General features: G+C 44.9%; 1 protein-coding gene across 1 annotated transcript in view; it reads left to right on the top strand.

Moving 5' to 3' along the window:
- mep1ba (meprin A subunit beta a) overlaps nucleotides 1-19,206 on the top strand; it is a 35,282-nt gene that overhangs the window by 11,639 nt on the left and 4,437 nt on the right. Inside the window, exons 8-13 of the mRNA XM_072569540.1 lie at nucleotides 1,457-1,609; nucleotides 5,056-5,259; nucleotides 8,851-9,312; nucleotides 9,398-9,580; nucleotides 15,257-15,431; nucleotides 17,025-17,235. Of these exons, the coding sequence (XP_072425641.1) occupies nucleotides 1,457-1,609; nucleotides 5,056-5,259; nucleotides 8,851-9,312; nucleotides 9,398-9,580; nucleotides 15,257-15,431; nucleotides 17,025-17,235 (1,388 nt within the window). The remainder of the gene's footprint in view (nucleotides 1-1,456; nucleotides 1,610-5,055; nucleotides 5,260-8,850; nucleotides 9,313-9,397; nucleotides 9,581-15,256; nucleotides 15,432-17,024; nucleotides 17,236-19,206) is intronic.

The raw sequence follows: 19,206 nt of genomic DNA on the forward strand, positions 1-19,206 counted from the left end.
AACTAATCTAGTCCCACTTGCTAGCACCTGGCCAATATCCCTCCAAACCCTTCCTATTCATATACCCATCCAAATGCCTTTTAAATGTTGCAATTGTACCAGCCTCCACCACTTCCTCTGGAAGCTCATTCCATACACGTACCACCCTCTGTGTGAAAGAATTGTCCCTTAGATCTATTTTATATCTTTCCCCTCTCACCCTAAACCTATGCCCTCTAGTTCTGGACTCCCCGACACCAGGGAAAAGACTTTGCCTATTTACCCTATCCATGCCTCTCATAATTTTATAAACTTCTATAAGGTCACCCCTCAGCCTCCGACGCTCCAGGGAAAACAGCCCCAGCCTGTTTAGCCTCTCTCTATAGCTCAAATCCTCCAAACCTGGCAAGATCCTTGTAAATCTTTTCTTAACCCTTTCAACTTTCACAACATCTTTCCAATAGGAAGGAGACCAGAATTGCATGCAATATTCCAACAGTGGCCGAACCAATGTCCTGTACAGCCGCAACATGACCTCCCAACTCCTGAACTCAGTACTCTGACCGATAAAGGAAAGCATACCAAATGCCTTCTTCACTATTCCATCTACCCGCGACTCCACTTTCAGGGAGCTATGAACCTGCACTCCAAGGTCTCTTTGTTCAGCAACACTCTTGACACAATGGAAGGTTCTAAGCAAGAAACATGCCCCTAGGCCAAGGCTGTGGGCCAAGTGCTGAGGAATGAAATTAGAATAGTTAGGTGATTATGTTTGACCAGCACAGACGTGATGGGCTGAAGGACCTTTTTGTGTGCTGTAGCACTCTGTAACTCATTGAGACTAAGTGATTGAATTACTTGGTGCAATGAAGATCAACTCTTCTGACTCAATCTTCTGACTCAGAGTTGGGCGCTTCAAAGTGAGGTTCTCCAGCCCCAGTAAAGGCAAAATACTGCAGGTGCTGGAAATCTGAAACAAAGACAGAGAACATTGGAGGTCCGGCAGTGTCTATGGAAAGAGAAACAGAGTTAACCATTCAGGTCAACTATGTTCTGAATAAGAGTCATACCAGACCCGAAACATTACTCTGCTTTATCCATCTGAGCTTCTCCCTGAATTCTTTCAGTGTTTCTCCAGTTTGAGTTAATCTTCATTGCAGCAAGTAATTCAATCTAGTCTTAAAGTGTCATAGAGGCCTACAGCACATTACTCCATGGTTGTTTGTGGGATCTTGCTGTGCAGACCATGACTACAACAGTGTCCACTCTTCAAAAATACACCATTGATGGTTAGAAGTTCGGCACAACATCGTGGGCCGAAGGGCCTGTTCTGTGCTGTATTGTTCTATGTTCTATGTTCTATGGTAAATTGCTTTGGGATGTTCTGTTGTTGATATGAAAGGTACAAACTCAATGAAAGCAGCTGTTGTTGTAGAAAAGCATGAACTCTCACCTTTCTGTTTTTATTTTCTCTTAGCTTCCTCGCTTAGTTTTTTGGATCGGTGCAGTTTTGAACTGGAAAGTATCTGTGGCATGATTCAAGGCCTTGACAACAAGGTGGCTTGGCAACGTGTTACCCAAGCCCTGCCCGGGCCTGGCCAAGACTACACCAACATGGGGGACTGTGCAGGTAGAGTAACGTTCATTTGCAAAACGCTAGGTCAGGTATCATATTTCATGACCTAACCTTTGGCAAGTGAGCGCCCATAGTGGAAATCAGCACCATTACCCCTTTACAACAGTTGGCATTAGATGGGCATTCACTCAGAGGACCCCTGAGGTCCATCTGAGAAATGGAAAGCTGAATCCTATATTCCTGAAGGGCATGGAAAGGCCATTCAGCCCATTGAAGTAGATCCTGGCTCTTTGACTGAGCTTGGTTGTACCACTCGGGATGATATAGAATGGCACAGAACTTTCTGCATAGAAGCAGGCATTCAGCCCAGCTGCCATTGCTGTTCACGGAGGTTAGAGGGCTGACTAAATTCCTGATTGGGGTGGACAGCACTCCCAGCTGGGAGTGTAAAGTTTGATGATCCAAAGCACAAAAATAGGGTTGAGAAACCTATCAGCCATGATTGAATGGCAGAGCAAACTGGATGGGCTGAATGGCCTAATTTCTGCTCCTATGTTTTATAGTCATTGGATCTGGGATTTTGCTGTGTTACACTGCATTTGTCAGTAATTCCATCTGCAGCATCTCAGCCCCAACCAAATAAAGGAGGAGAGTTCAAGTCTCCGATCAGTGGAGGAAATTGGGCCATTCCATTCCCGATTCCCACTTCCCATTTCCGCCCATTCGAGGGGTACTGTTACATGTCCTCGTGCTGCCATGATGAAGTTCAGGGTCTAGTTCAGACATTCCCTGAACACAAAGGCTATGACAGAAAAAGTGGGGTCTTGACTTTCCTCTCGGATTGGGGTCCCCACAAAAAGAGTGGCCGTCCCACTGCCCCTCTGGATTCCACCAGAAGGAAGACAGGCTGATTGACAGACCATTTCCACAGCCCTAACCTCCTTTACAGGACTTTAGTAAACACAATTCAATAAATATTTGAAGCTTGGAAGATATGGTGTTGACAAATATCACCTTAAATTAATATTGCCGTATAAAATAGAGTCACAATAGAATAGGAGGCCATTCAGCCCCATTACTCCCTGCTGGATCTCTATTGAGCAATTCAGTCAGTCCTATTTCCCCCATTCTATCTCTGTAATACCGCAATTTATTTCCCTCAAGTGCCCATGTGATTTTCTTTTAGAATTATTTATTGTGTTAATACACAGGGTAAACCCTCTTGTTTAATTTAACCAGAAACACTTTTAATTTAATTGACCACTAGTCACCGAAATTAAACAAATTGCCTCACCTACATTTATTTAAAGATTGAGGACACTAACCTGCAAGTGTTTAAATCTGCTGGGATTTTTCGTACTCAAATCTATTCAAATCTGTCTAAACCAGCTCAAATCACGGACCCGAGCCCCCAAACTGTTTCAACATGGTTAAGTTAACCAGCAACATAGAAAAGATTTATCCCATGCAGTAATCTATAAAATCGAGTGGCCAAGAACTATTTAAAGTAAAAAATAACAACTATTTCTTAAAGTATAACAGGGAATAATTAATAACCACTATTTACAATTGCTTTCTCTAGCCTATCTTTTAGCTTCCCTTCTATACTAATTTGATAAAACTCCCAATTAAAACTTACAAAACAACACTTGTTATCTCAAAACCAGGCAGCTGTAGGTTCTTATCTTTGGATCTTCCTGTGTCTTCTTTTCTCCTTGTTAGGAATTTCTGCATTACAGGTTACTGATTGAAAAGGGACTTTTAAGAGAAATTTTTTTTCAAGCAGTGTCTTACATGCTCGGATGTAACAGATCTCCTCTCAACAGTTCAATTTTTCCCTGTCTTATACTCCAGAACACTTGACTGCGTCATTGACTTTTGAGATTGTCAATATATTCAATTCAAACTTGATTGGAGTTTATATGTTTCAGGTATAATTTAAACTGATTGGCTGAATTCAAATTTGTTTTTGTCTCCAAGCAACAAACTAATGTGCTTCTACCCAGTGTTACATTGTTACCAGTTTTGAGTACACTTGGTGCTGGGTCTGGTAGTTCTGCTGCTTTTAACTCTCTTAAAGGTATACCCACATCTTCAGAACAATTTTCTCCACTTGACCACCTCACTCTCTTCAAACCTCCCATCCACCCTTTCCTCTTTGGCACACATTTAATTCCAGGTCTTTATCATTTGCTATGAAAAACAAAGCTTTCCCTTTTGCTCTCATCAGTCTGTCCATGTCTGTCAAATCTCCCCTCAATCTCTCGACTCCATGGTGAACAATCTTATTCGATCATTAAAATTCCTCATAGAATTGCTTATAAAAATGGTTCCAGCGCAATCTCTCAAGAACTCTCCAAGGGAGATGGTGGTGAAATTTTTAGGTTACTGGACTAGTATAGATTTAGATCCCACCACGCTGGTTCAATCAATTCATGAAACTGCGAATTATTCTTTTTTAGAAATAACCTCACTGGTGACCAGGGTAACTATCAACCCTTGCAAAAACAAATTATCTTGCTTATTGATGCCCTGTCAGAGAGGAAAATCTGCTCTCCTTATCCTGTCTGGCCTACATGTGACTCCAGACCCACAGCGATGTTTCTGAAACCTTCTGAAATGGTCTTAGCAAGTCACTCAATTCAAGGAGTAAGTAGGAATGGATAATAAATACTGGTCTCAACAACACCGACATCTATGAAAAAATAAAAGAATAACAAATGTCTATCCCAAAGTATGGTTCCAGTATTGAATACAATGTTTTTTACTTCTCTTTTAATATGGTGTGTAGTTATAACATTACTGGTCTAGTAATCCAGATCCCTCCAGGTTAATGTTCTGAGGACAAGGGTTCAAATCTCAATGGCAGATGGTGAAATTTGAATTCAATATATAAAATCTAGCTTAATGATGTCCGTATATTCCCTGTCAATTGTTGCTAAAAACCCATCTGGTTCACTAATGCCTTTTAGGGAAAGAAATCTGCCATCCTTACCCGGTCTGGCCTACTGTGAGATACAGCAGTATGATTGACTGCCCTCTGGGTAACAAATGATGGCCCAGTGGCTCAGTGGTTAGCACTGCTGCCTCACAGCGGCAGGGACCTGGGTTCAATTCCAGTCTTGGGTGACTGTCTGTGCGGAGTTTGTATATTCTCCCCATGTCTGTGTGGGTTTCCTCCCACAATCCAAAGATATGCAGGTTAGGTGAATTGGCTATGCTAGATTGGCTGTAGTGTTCAGGGATGTGTAGGTTAGATGCATTAATCAGGGGGAATGGGTCTGTCTGGGTTATTCTTTGGAGGGTTGGTGTGGAGTTAGTGGGCCAAATGGTCTGTTTTCACACTGTTGGGATGAATCCATGAATAACATCACCCACATCCCAGGAACAAGTTTTAAAAAAACATTAGCATAACTGCCCAGCCTTTCTTAAATAATATTCTGTTAACTAAAATAGTGGCAGCTTTGTTCATTAAACATTTCAATCCTCTTTTTTGACAGGTATCGGGTACTTCATGCATTTTACCGCCAATCAAGTTGGTGAGAGGGCACTACTGGAATCTCGAATCTATTACCCAAAACGAGGCTTTCAGTGTTTGCAGTTTTACTCCTACAACAGTGGAAGCGATGAGCTGAACATCTGGGTTAGGGTTTACGATGAAGCAAACCCCAATGGGACTTTAACAAAAGTCACTGCAGTAAAAGGTGGGTCACTGAAAGACAAAGAATGAGCTCCTCTTCATTTATGAATGTGTAGGGTGATATAACTCTGACAGGATTACAAGTTAAAAAAAACACAGGTAATACTGAAAACAACAAATTCTGGAGATCACCAGCGGGTCATGCAGCATCTACATACAGACAGCAAACGAGCATTTCAAGACTAGATGACTCTTCATCAGAGTAAGAGATAATACCACCTCAATCTCAAATAAAATTCAGAGCTCTGGACAACAGAAGTTCTTTATGCCACAGAGGACAGCACCCTTTCTGGTAAATCATCAGATTATGGGTCTAAAACCCACTCCAATACTTGACTGTGTTATGGACCAGAGCAAGACCCCCTCAAAATATTTTAAGAAGGTAGACGAGAGCCTAAATCTTTCTTAGTGTAAAGGCAAGTGTGCAACGTCTGTTCCAGCTGCAACTACTTGACAATAAGCAAAACACAATTTATTTAATCACTGTAGTTAAAATGCAACCAAACAAAAGGTGTTTCGAATAACTTAGCGCTTTTGGAAGACTTAACAGAATAATAGGTATTACTGATTAAATGTTCCAATATAGTAACATCCCATAAACACACCCCTTGGCATAAAAGGCAAATTCTGACACAGATTTCCAGGAGGAAAAAGCAACAAGAGAAATTTCAGAGAGAGTAGCAGTCAGGAGACATTCACTCAAGCTTCCAACTCTGTTGAGACCCCAACAGCTTCTGCTTAAACATAAAAACCCAGAAATCCTGATCTCTGAGAGACCATTCAGGCTGTTTAACAAAAAAAAGCCCAAGGCCTCCCAATCTATTGACTCTAGTGCTCTTGCCCTCTGCCTTACACCATCTCATCAAAAAGAAACAGGTCAAAATAACTTCTTAAAGTCACAGCATCATCATAACGGTAATAATCAAATGATGCCCTGGTGTGATATTTAGAAAGGAAAGTTCCGTCTGTCAGCTGAGATATTTAACTGAAGCCCTTACTTGTGATTTGTGGGATTATTTTGAGAAAGAACAGAGGAGATTTCCCTGGTGTTCTGGCTAATATTTATTCTTCAACTATCATCGCAAAAACAGGTTATCCGATCACTAACATATTTCAGTTTGTTGGATCTTGCAATGCACAAATTGGCTGCCGCATTCCCTATAATACAACGATAACAACACTTGAAAAGTAATTCATTGGATGTATGAGACTTTGGGGGCATGCTATAGTATTGAAAAGTATAACAGACATGCAAGTCTTTCTTTTCCTCAAATTCCAGTCTCTAATCAATGAAACAAAATCTTGAGTCTTGCTGAGAAAGGATACATTTGATTGAAGCTTTTTGTTTCAATTCAAGGGAAAAGTGGTGGGCATTGACCACCTAGATACTGGATTAGTGGTGCTGGAAGAGCACAGCAGTTCAGGCAGCATCCAATGAGCAGCGAAATCAACGTTTCGGGCAAAAGCCCTTCAGACACCGGAATTATGGCCAAGAGTGTAGTGCTGGAAAAGCACAGCAGGTCAGGCAGCATCCGAGATACAGGAGAATCAACGTTTCGGGCATTCCTGAAGAAGGGTTTATGCCCGAAACGTCGATTCTCCTGCTCCTCAGATGCTGCCTGAACTGCTGGGCTTTTCCAGCACCACACTCTCCACTCTGATCTCCAGCATCTGCAGTCCTCACTTTCTCCCACTGGAATTATGGTTATTGAATTATGAATTAGTGGGCGGCACGATGGCACAGTGGTTAGCACAACTGCCTCACAGCGCCAGAGACCCGGGTTCAATTCCCACCTCAGGCGACTGACTGTGTGGAGTTTGCACGTTCTCCCCGTATCTGCGTGGGTTTCCTCCGGGTGCTCCGGTTTCCTCCCACAGTCCAAAGATGTGCAGGTCAGGTGAATTGGCCATGCTAAATTGCCCGTAGTGTTAGGTAAGGGGTAGATGTAGGGGTATGGGTGGGTTGCGCTTCGGTGGGCGGTGTGGACTTGTTGGGCCGAAGGGCCTGTTTCCACACTGTAAGTAATCTATCTAATCTAAAAAAAAGTGTTTGCTTGAATGTGTACCTCTGTAAACACATGTTGATAAAAGGGGTTAAAGATTGACTTTCTTTCATTATTTAACATATGACCTTGGAAGGAGAGCAGTGTCAATTTATGAGAACGATACTTGTACTCCAAAGGTTAAGCTACGAAGAAACGGGAAACAAATTGGTGTTGTGTTCCTTACTTAGATAGTTCAGAGGCAATTAAATCAAGGCCTTCAGGATATTGAGTGGAATTGAAAGGGTAATTGGGAGAAACTATTCCTTGTTGGTGGCTATAGGGCTGAGAATGAAACTAAAAATTAGAGACTGACCTTTTCGAACAGAGAATAGAAAACATTTCTAGAAATTTGGAACCCTCTTCCACAAATAGCAAGTGATGACAAGTTCAGCTGTTAATTTTATCAATGGATATTTTGGCACGTGGACAAAACAGGTGCAGACCTTGGGTATGGGTCAGTCTTGAATTCATTAAATTGTGGAACAAGTTTGAGGCAGGAAGTATAATTAATTAGTTGCAAATAAAATTAGGAAGCACTAATGACAGATTCAAATATCATGCTTTACAGTTCTCCAGGTGGCTATGGGGAAGGAGCAAGGGAAAATTTGGAGGCATTCCAGAAATACCTTTAAACAAATAGGGATCAATTCAGGAGTGTGATGGAACACTCCCCACTTGCCTGGATGGAGGCAGCTCCAAAACACTCAAGAAGCTCAATACCATCCAGGACAAAGCAGCTGCTTGATTGGCACCGCATCCCCAACCTTCACTCCCTCCACCAATGACACTCAGAGTGTACCATCTACAAAATGCACTGCAGCAACCCATCAAGGATCTCTAAACAGTACCTTCCAAACCCACAACCACTTCCATCTAGAAGAGCAAGGGCAGCAGATACATGAGAGGACCACCCCCTGCAAACTCCCCTCCAAGCCACTCACCATCCTGACTTGGAAATATATCCCCACTCCTTCGCTGACATTGTTAGGAATTCCATCCCTAACAGCACTGGGGGTATCCCTATGTCCCAATGAATTCTGTACTTTAGGCAGGTGACACGTGACTAAATTCGCGAGGGTAATTGGGGATGGGCAATAAACATTGGCCAAATCAGCAATGCCCCTATCCTATGGAGGAATTAAAACAAGATTTTATGTGGCATAGGGATTGACAATAACACACTGTTTAACATGCACAATCCTTGTAGAACAGCAACACAGTGACAATGGAAGACAAACAGAAATGCAGGAAAAACTCAGCGGTCTGTGGAGAGAAAGCAGAATTAATGCTTTGCATTCATCGACCTTACTTCAGAGTCAATGATAATGGGTCTGTTGGCTAATCCCAGCAATCATTCTCTATCCATTAGTTTGCATCAAGTCCAGGAATAATGAATTGTTTTGTCATCAGCAGAGATCTTACCAGTGTGCATTCCAATAGTGTTCTCTGTTGTCAGCCCGGACATCCTAGAATCAAAGCACCCAGAAATTCAAAGTGGCCCCGTGATTACAGGAAAATATCTCTGAAATGTGCTTTGGTTCCTCTAACAGGCACAGATCTGAATTATTGGCAGCTTCACCACATTAGCCTCACTATGTCCAAGAAATTCCGCGTTGTGTTTGAAGGAGTGAAAGGAGCAGGCAGTTCCACTGCAGGAATCTCCATCGATGATGTTAACCTCTCGGAAATGCATTGCCCCACCCACGTGTGGCATATCAAAAACTTTGCCCACCTTTTAGACACGAGTCCCCCGGGGCTGGGTGGCAAGATTTACAGTCCGAGATTCTACTCGAGAGAGGGATATGGATTTCAGATCGGCCTGTATGTGAATGGAACAAGCAGTCGCCCCTCTTACCTTGCTATTTATTTCTACTTGGTCAGCGGACCCGATGATGACAAATTGCAGTGGCCATGCCCATGGAAGCAGTGCACCATGTTGTTAATGGATCAACATCCAGATATTAGACGCCGCATGAACAATCAAAGAAGTGTCACCACGGACCCTGAGAAAGGTCAGGTAACATTCTCAATAGTCTTTCTGCATTCATTTCCGATTTTCGCTGTTCATGTTAATTGTGGTCTGACTTTGCTTTGTAGTTGACCAATCATCCTACTTTTGGGACAGACCTGACAAAGTAGGGGTCTTAGTAACAGATACTGATGGCACCAAATACTATCGGGGACCTGGAAGTGGAACCAGTGTATTCATATCCCATGAGAGATTGAAAAGCAGACAGTTTATCAAGGGAGATGATGCCTATTTCCTGTTGACCATGGAAGGTATGATTGTATTTTCTAGCCCTTTTTTCATCTTATGGTTCAAGAACAGCCATATGGTCGAAGGGGTTTAAACTTTTACTGAAAAGACCGTCATGCTGCCTAAGCCTCTCATCTTGTGCTCTTCAAAAATTCAAAAGTTCAAACCATTGCAACCACTTGCACAGTACAGAAAGGTTCTGATTGGCTGGCATGTCACCTTGGTTTTGACTGAGGCGTTACCAGAGAGGAAGCAGAATGGAACAAGACACTCCCCATCTTCCAGGGTAATTCAGCGTCAAACCTTTTACTTTTCTTTGCGGAGAATAGGTCACTCTGTGTGAGTGTATGTCACATTTACAAAGGGTAAATGAGCTATTTTATGGGATCAGCTGCTTTTCTTAAATGGTTTCTTAGTGTTATTGTTAGCACACTTGGGATTGTTCAGCAACTGTTGCCCATTTTCTAATAGTAGGTGTTTTGCTATGGGTTTTGGAAACATGAACCTCATGTGTGTAAAACCCAAAATAAAACAGCCCCAGTCAGATTTGGTTCTGTGTTTAGATAGCACTTGTTGAACAATGCTGAACGCACTAATACTGACACTAAGAGCAAATTTAAGATCCTCAGCCAAACTCATAACATTGCTCTTTTATGTTCACTGGAAACATCATATTTCCATATGTGCACTCTGCAAACAAAAGGAAACTTTATGAAGTTTCCCAGGAGATTGGTTATCTATACTTCCGTACCCATTCACCAGCCACAGGCAATCAGAGTTCATTTGACAACCAGTCTGCAACCTTTTCCCATTTGAGTCAAGAACATCAAAGTAAGTAAAGACTTGATTAGATTACTTACAGTGCAGAAACAGGCCCTTCGGCCAAGCAAGTCCACACCGACCTGCAACCCACCCAGATCCATTCCCCTACATTTACCCCTTCACCTAATACTACAGGCAATTTTAGCATGGCCAGTTCACCTAACCTGCACATTTTTGGATGGTGGGAGAAAACTGGAGCACCTGGGGGAAACCCACACAGACACGGGGAGAATGTGCAAACTCCACACAGAGAGTCACCTGAGGCAGGAATTGAACCCGGGTCTCTAGCACTGTGAGGCGGCAGTGCTAACCACTGTACCACCATGCCGCCCACTAAGAAATGTTTCTAGTAACAGACTATCAAATCGTTTAAATCAGACGGAACAGCATCTATCTAATTTAATGCAAGTATAACTAATATCACCAGGGTCTAACTAATATGACTGGGTCTAACTCATATCACCAGGGTCTTAAAAACTTTGCTCTACAAAGAATTACATACAGTCAAACGCAGCACAGATGTAGGCCATTTGGCCCAATTGATTGACACCTTGTTTATGCTCCACATGAGCCTCGAACCACTCTCCTTCATCCCACCCGATCAGCATAACCCTTGATTTCCCATTCCCTTCCGTCTTTAACCAGTTTTCTGGCCAATGCATTTTTTTATCTCGTCTGCTCCTCTGCTGATAGATTCCATATTTTCACCACTCTCAGGTGGAAGTTTCTCCAGAATTCCTACCGGTGAGGTCTGTCACAATGGAAATATCTTCTTTATGTCAACCCTATTAAATCGCTATTGAAGGCTTCTGTTAAGTCAGCTGTCAGCCTTCCCTTTTCAAGAGAAAACTGTTCTGGCTTCATCAATGTTTCCTGATTGTTGTAACCATCAGGGCAAAAGTGAGGACTGCAGCTGCTGGAGATCAGAGACAAGATTAGAGTGGTGCTGGAAAAGCACAGCAGGTCAGGCAGCATCCGAGGAGCAGGAAAATCGATGTTTCGGGTAGGAGCCCTTCATCAGGAATGAATGAAGGGCTGATGAAGTGCTCCTGCCCGAAACGTCGATTTTCCTGCTCCTTGGATGCTGCCTGACCTGCTGTGTTTTTCCAGCACCACTCTAATCTTGTTTCTGTTCTAGCCATCAGTTTGGGTGTATACCTTGCACTTTCTTGCGTGCATCTATTGGAGCACCCTTATATCATTTTCTTCACTCATGGAATATGGGCATCACAGGGTAGCATTAACTCCCCGTCCCTCATTACCCCTTGAGAAGGTGGCGGTGAGCTGCCTTCTTGAACCGCTGTAAGTCCATGTATTGTAGGTCCAATGCTGTTAGGGAGGGAGTTACAGGATTTTGACCCAGAGCATTGAGGGAACGATTATATATTTCCAAGTCAGGATGGTGAGGGGAACTTGCAGGAGGTGGTCATCCCATGCATCTGCTGCTCCCCCTGCTTTCAGATGGGAAGATACTGTGGGTTTGGAAAGTGTTACTGGAGGAATCTTGGTGAATTTCAGTAGTGCATCTCGCAGATGGCATTATAATAATTGGTGAGGTGCAGACCAAAACAGTACCTGATAGAGGTGTATAATGTTATAAGGAGCATGGGCAGTGTAAATAGAAAGTGGCTGATTCTATTTCTTAAGAAAATAAGGACATGTAAACATCCCTGTAATGTCTGTAATTCCCAGTTTAGTAAATGACGATATGCATCCCTACCTTTGAATAAATTCACATAACTAATTAGACCTGTAAACTATTTTTGACTAAGTCAACACTTTGGTTAATGACCATCATCTTGTAGGACATGGTAATAAAGTCATTCTTGGCAAAGCAAGAGGATGAACAGTACCACAGACTGAGGTTTAATGGTTGAAATAATCTGCACATGTTGTTATGATCCCATTTGATGGTACAGTTGGCCAAGTCTGATCCCAAAATGAAAGCTGACTTGATAGATCATGTGTACTTTTTGGTGCAGTGGTCAAGTGTTTTTTTGACTGAAACATATTCTCATGAGAATGCTCTTAAACAGATATACGTTCATGACACAAAAGGCAAAAGAAACTATGTAGTTCTCGGAGATAGCTCAGAAAGGTCTTAACACAAGCATCACAACCCCATCCAATCCCAGAGAGATTATCTTCCAACGTCAACTCTTTAGTTTTCTAATTCCTTCTCAAGAGACTGTGGGGACGCTTTTTCCACAATTCTCAGCTCTAAACTTTCTCAGTTAGCACTGTTGCCTCACATCGCCAGGGACCTGGGTTCAATTCCAGCTTCAGGCAACTGTCTGTGCACATTCTCCCCGTGTCTGCGTGGGTTTGCTTCAAGTGCTCCGGTTTCCTCCCACAGTCCAAAGATGAATTGGACTGTGGGAGGAAACCAGAGGTCAGGGTGAATTGGCCATGCTAAATTGCCCATAGTGTTGGGTGTATTAGTCAGAGGTAAAATGGGTCTGGGTGGGTTACTGTTCAGAGGGTCGGTGTGGACTTGCTGGGCCGAAGGGCCTGTTTCAATACTGTGGGAATCTAATCTATTCTAATCTAACTTGAAGACTTAATAAGCTCCCCCAGATCTGAAACCCCATATGTTAGAAAACATTGCTGCTGAGGTGATTAGTTCCTCCGACTCTGATCTTTTCAGAGAGAAAATACTATTCTTTCCTGAACTGATCCCTCCTGAGCTCTTCTGAACTGAATTCAGAAAATACCCATGGAGCTTACTGTTGTATAAGACAGTGACTACCTGAAAGGCCTGCCCATCAGAACATAAAGCAATGTTCTAGGGGAGTGCTAACCATTGCTATACCCATCCTGAGTTTGTTACAAAGCTGTGTGAGAGTATTTTATCTGCAATAATCACGCGGTTCAGAGATGTGATTGCTCTGGAGCTGAGGGTGTGGTGGGGTAAACTTGAGTCTGAGAGATAGGGACATTACCACAAGACCAGGACGGCATGGTGGCTCAGTAGTTAGCACTGCTGCCTCACAGCACCAGGGTCCCAGGTTCAATTCCTGCCTCAGGCGACTGACTGTGTGGAGTTTGCACATTCTCCCCGTGTCTGCGTGGGTTTCCTCCGGGTGCTCCGGTTTCCTCCCACAGTCCAAAGATGTGTAGGCCAGGTGAATTGGCCATGGTAAAAAAATTGCCCATAACATTAGGTACATTAGTCAGAGGGAAATGGGACTGGGTGGGTTACTCTTCAGAGGGTCGGTGTGGACTTGTTGGGTCCAAGGGCCTATTTCCACACTGTGGGGAATTTAATCGAACCCCATCTTTTCTGCAGTTACAATGTGAACACACTCATAGGTACACAAGGGACCATCATGAGATCTCAGATGGAATGTAACTGCTTGGAAGGCCTAGGGCATAAACCTAGTCACTGTTGTCAGGATTGAGCCTTTCTACAACAGGGAATCCTTCCCTGCACAAGATCAGTTGTTGGAATCAATACCAACGAGAAGGAAGGATTTTAATGGCGAATCTATCCTTCCTCCTATGGTGTTACAGTTGGATGCTTAGGACAATATTCAGGAGCAATGGGAGACAGACCCATGCCAAGGACATTGCAATTACAATTAGAATCCCTATAGTGTGGAAACAGGCCCTTTGTTTCCACACCAACCCTCCGAGCAGTAACCTACCCAGACCCATTTACTTACCCTAAATCTACCCCTGACTAATGCACCTAACCTACACATCCCTGAACACTATGAGCAATTTAGCATGGCCAATTCACCTAGCCTGCACATCTTTGTGGTTGTGGGAGGAAACCAGAGCACCTGGAGGAAACCCACGCAGACACGGGAAGAATTTGCAAACTCCACACAGTCAGTCGCCCGAGGCTGGAATCAAAGCCAGGTCCCTGCTTCTGTGAGGCAGTTTGCTAACTACTGAGCCATCATACCACCAGCTTTAGCTGTTATGGAACTGGGGTGCTCCTCCTTCATGGGCTCCCTGGTACCAATCTCTGTCAAATATTGCTGCCATCCTGGGTTACCCCCATCCTTCTACCCTTCTGGCTTGTCATAGAGCCATACAGCAGTAGAATAGGCCCTTCGGCCCATCATGTCTATACCAACCTCAAACCACACTAACCCCATTTACCTGCACTGGGTCTGTAGCCTACTGTGCTCTGGCATCCTAGACGCTCATCTTGATGCTTCTCAAATGTTGTGAGAGTAACTGCCTCCACCCCATCGAGCAGCACACTTCATATTCCTACTACCGTCTGGGTGAAAACATTCACTCTCAGATCCCCTCCAACCCACTTATTCTTCACCATCATACTATGCCCTTTGGTCTGCAAAACGTCAGCCCATGGGGGAGAGATTCTCATGATCTATACCTCTCCTAACTCTGTACACCTTCAATCAGATCCCTCCCTCATCCCCAACACACCCTCCCACTCCACCTGCTCCCCATGCCCTCCAAGCTGTGAAAAAAGGGGTGCTGCTAGTCAGTGATCCACCCCTGCCCCATTCCCGCAAAGCCACACCAAACTTTATGTATTGGAAACAGGCTTCAGTCCCAGCAAAGACCACCCCCTCTGAGTGGACGTGCTGGGGCAGGAAGGCTGCTGGTCACTCAGTTGGCGGGCAGCTTTCGGAATTAATGCCCGGACAGTGGGAAGTGTCCTGTGGGTCAGGCTGGCTCCTGATGGCCAGGTACTGAGAGGGTGCAGTCCCCATGGTTGCTATTTTTCTCTCATCCCCCCTCCCCTTCACTCTCCCTCTGTCACCTACTGGACTATCCCTGTTTATTGTTCCTCTATTTCCAGTCCCCGGAAACCGCGGGTGTTTTGCTTCTTATTTGTGTTTTCAACACGGATCGTTGTGTTGAGTGTTGACGTATCTTGTCTTCTGATCTATTAGATGTATCCCATCTTGTTGGCCCCCAGCCAACACCATCAGTACCCACAACCACAGTGACAACTGTTCCTGCGGGCACGACCACTCAGCCAGAGACCAGCGCTCCAGATTTGTGCGCTGATTTTAAATGTGAAAACGATGGCATCTGCACCGTATCTTATGGAAAACCCATTTGCAGGTAACACCTTCTCTGTTATTGTTTCAACATGAAATGGATTACAGTAACCTCCTCATTTGTAATGAACAAAGGAGAGTATTTATCCTGAGAGCATCCTGCGTCTGCGCATGACAGCCAATGAGGCGCTTCTGAAGCGCAGTCGCTATGGCAATGTAGGAATTGAAGCAGCCAATCAGTGCACAGCAAGTGCCCACAGGCAGCAATGCGATTATGACTGGATCTTGTACCTCTATCTTCGGTGGCCAGGATACTGGGGGACAACTTGGGGTGGCACAGTAGTTCAGAGGTTAGCACTGCTGCCTCACAGCGCCAAGTCCCATGTTCGATTCCAGCCTTGGGCGACTGGCTGTGTGGAGTTTGCACATTCCCCTTGTGTCTCTGCAGGTTTCCTCTCACAATCCAAAGATGTGCAGGTTAGGGTGAATTGGCCATGCTAAATTGCTCATGGTATTTAGGGATGTGTAGGTTAGGTGCATTAATCAGGAGTAAATGTAGAGTATTAGGGTAGGGGAATGGGTCTGGGTGGGCTACTCTTCGGAGGGTTGGTGCGGACTTGTTGGGCCGAAGGGCCCGTTTCTACACTGTAGGGATTCTATGAACGTATCCTGAGAGAGAGGCGTTGGTTTAATGCCTTAGGCAAAGGGCAATGTCTGTCTTGGGAACTGGATTTTCCCAATACCCCATGTGGGGAGGGATAGAAGGTGTTCTGGGCTGGCAGGGGAAGGGGTGAGTGTGGATGTGTTATATTTTCTCAACATACCCCTTCCACTGAAGATGATTCCCCTCTCTGCCCAAAAGGCAGGATAGAAAGAGGATTAGCCAATCACTGCAAAGACTTTTGCACCACCACTGTCTTACCAGGCCAAAGGGCTGCTCTCTCTTTAGGAAGAGAGTGAGAGAGAGAGAGACCATTAATGGTTTAACCTGAGGGTCACCATACCCCAGACGAGGGGAGAGGTTGTGAAGGACAGGCCTTCATGATAACCTCAGCTGGTGATGGGAATTGAATCCCTACTATTGGCATCACGCTGCCTCACAAATCAACCACCCAGCCAACTGAGCTAAGACCCAACTGTGGAATTTTGCCACAGCAACAAAAAACTGCCACCCAGAGACTGCCATTTTCTTGGATACCGACTGGGTCGGGGGTGGGCGGGGGGGGGGGGTGGTATAAAAGTCAGGGCTTCCACATTGCAAAGAAGGGCCGTGCTCCTGAAAGGCGCAGCAGGATCCAACAGAGGGCTTTCCCCTCCAACTCCCATTTGCTGACTGGCCCATTTGCCTCCTGGTGGTTTTATGGGTCAGTGAGGCTGCTTCTTGTGAGGGTGGGGGGCCTTGGAGTTTCCCAGCATGCCTCAGCAGCGTGACTGGGCCTGAGAGGGGATCCAGAGACTGGGATGTCACTGACCAAGGCCCCGGGTCTCAACTACACCCCCACCCTCCCCTTTCTCCACACACGACTGAACGTTACTGTCTAGGAAAAACCCAGATGGGTTAAGTTGATGAGTACACTGCGCTAGGCATCATTCCAAAACAAAAGAAGCTCTTTTCTATGCCCCTCATGATCTGTGACGGAGCCACTGGTTTTTCCAGGTGCCTTACGGGTGAGGATTGGTGGTATTCTGGTAAATACTGTCAGACCCACAGCAAACAGGAAGACACCGCGATGATAGCAGCGATCTCGTCTGTTGTCGTGTTCCTGGTTATGCTGATAATAACTGTGGCCAGTGTGTACTGCCTCAGACAGAAATACCACAAGAAGATGGGCAAGAATGATGGACACCACGGAACAAATCTAACTAACGTGAGTGTTTGAAATAGTTTTGATGACAACTTAACACTTAAAAGCGTACTTTGCTGGTGAATTCTAACCTCAATTACTTTGCTTTGGTTGGCAAATATACACTGGCAAATCAAAAGAGAGGAGGAGGCCATTCAACCCATCGAGTCCTTTCTGTATTTCCATACATCCTTCTGATCTTCAACTCCACTTTGTCAGCTCCTCTTCATATCCTTGGATTCCATTAAAACCATTGACCCCCCCCCCCCCCCCCCCCCCGCCCCCCGTGGAAATGATACAACTCAGAAGGGGAACCCTTCAGCCCATTGTGTCCGTACTGACCCAATGACACCCAGATTCCCTTTCTAATCCCATCTCCCTGCCAATGGCCCATAGCCCTGCAGCTTACAGCACTGAAGGTGCAGATCCAGGAACGTTTTGAAAGAGTTTAGGGTCACTGCTCCCAACACCGACTCAGGCAGCGAATTCCAGACTGCTCTCTGAAAAAAAACAGCCCCCTCCAATCCTTGTGTCACTGAGCTTGTATCTGTGACCTTCGGTTTTTGAACTCTGCGCCAAGGGAAACAGGTTCCTCCTGTCTGCTCCATCCCTACCCCTCACAATTCTGTACACCTCATTCGTGTCACCCTTCAGCCTTAACTGCTCCAACGAAAACAACTCCAGCGTCTCCTCGTAGCTACAATCCTCCAGCCCTGGCAACACTCTAATAAATCCTCCCTGCTCTCTCTCCACAGGAATTACATCCTTCCTGTAATGTGGTAACCAGAACCACACACAACACTCCAGCTGTGGTCTCACCCATGACTTGTACAGTTTCATCATTTTATCCTACTTTTGTATTCTATACCTCTGCCAATAAAGGCCTTCTTTACAGACTTATCTCCATGCACTGCGACCTTCAGGAACCTGCGCACTTGTACAACAAGACCTCTCATTTCATCAAACCCACTCAATGTGTTAGATTAGATTAGACAGTGTGGAAACAGGCCCTTGGACCCAACAGGTCCACACCGACCCTCTGAAGAATAACCCACCCAGACCCATTCCCCTACCCTATATTTACCCCTGACTAATGCACCTAACACTGTGGGCAATTAGCATGGCCAATTCACCTGACCTGCACATCTTTGGAGTGTGGGAGGAAACCGGAGCACCTGGAAGAAACCCACACAGACACGGGGAGAATGTGCAAACTCCACACAGTCAGTCACCCAAGGTGGGAATTGAACCCACCCACATGTTCTTGCTTACTGTGTATTCTCTTGCATAGTTGCTGAGAGAACAAATATGGGTCAATCTCAGCTTTAAGTTTATTCCACAATGCAGCACCACTGGGGTTGAGAATTCCAAAAATTCTTAACCTTTTGAGTGAAGCCATCTCTCCTCATCCTAGCCTCTTACCCTGACAGTGCGTCTCTGCATTCTGGAGTCACCAGGGGAAAGGGCCGTTTCGTGCCTGCCGCTGTCAACCCCCCACAGAATCTTCAAGATCACCCCTCACTTTTCTAAACTCCAGAGATTATAGGGTCACTTTACCCAGCCTGGCAACATCGGACAGGCCGTTCACCCCAGGGGCCAGTCTGTATGGAATTTGCACATTCTCCCCGTGTCTGTGTGGGTTTGTTCCTGATGTGCAGGATTGATGATGCTAAATTACCCATCGTGCTCTGGGATGTGCAGGCTAGGTGGCTTAGCTGTAGGTCATAAAAGTTTGGTGCTGGAAAAGCACAGCTGGTTGTGATGCTTTGAGTATACACTAACCACTCCTGATGAAGAAATGTCAACTCTCCTACTCCTTGGATGTGGCCTGACCTTCTGTGCTTTTCCAGCACCACACATTTTGACCCTGATCTGCAGCATCTGCAGTCCTCACTTTTTCCGGGCTAGCCATGGGCTAGGGTAGGGCATGGGGCTGAATGGCCTGCTTCCACACAGTAGGGATTCTGTAACTGATTACAACCTCTCGGTTTCCTC

The sequence above is a fragment of the Chiloscyllium punctatum genome, chromosome 5 (assembly GCF_047496795.1).
Source record: "Chiloscyllium punctatum isolate Juve2018m chromosome 5, sChiPun1.3, whole genome shotgun sequence".
Taxonomy (NCBI): Eukaryota; Metazoa; Chordata; class Chondrichthyes; order Orectolobiformes; family Hemiscylliidae; genus Chiloscyllium; species Chiloscyllium punctatum.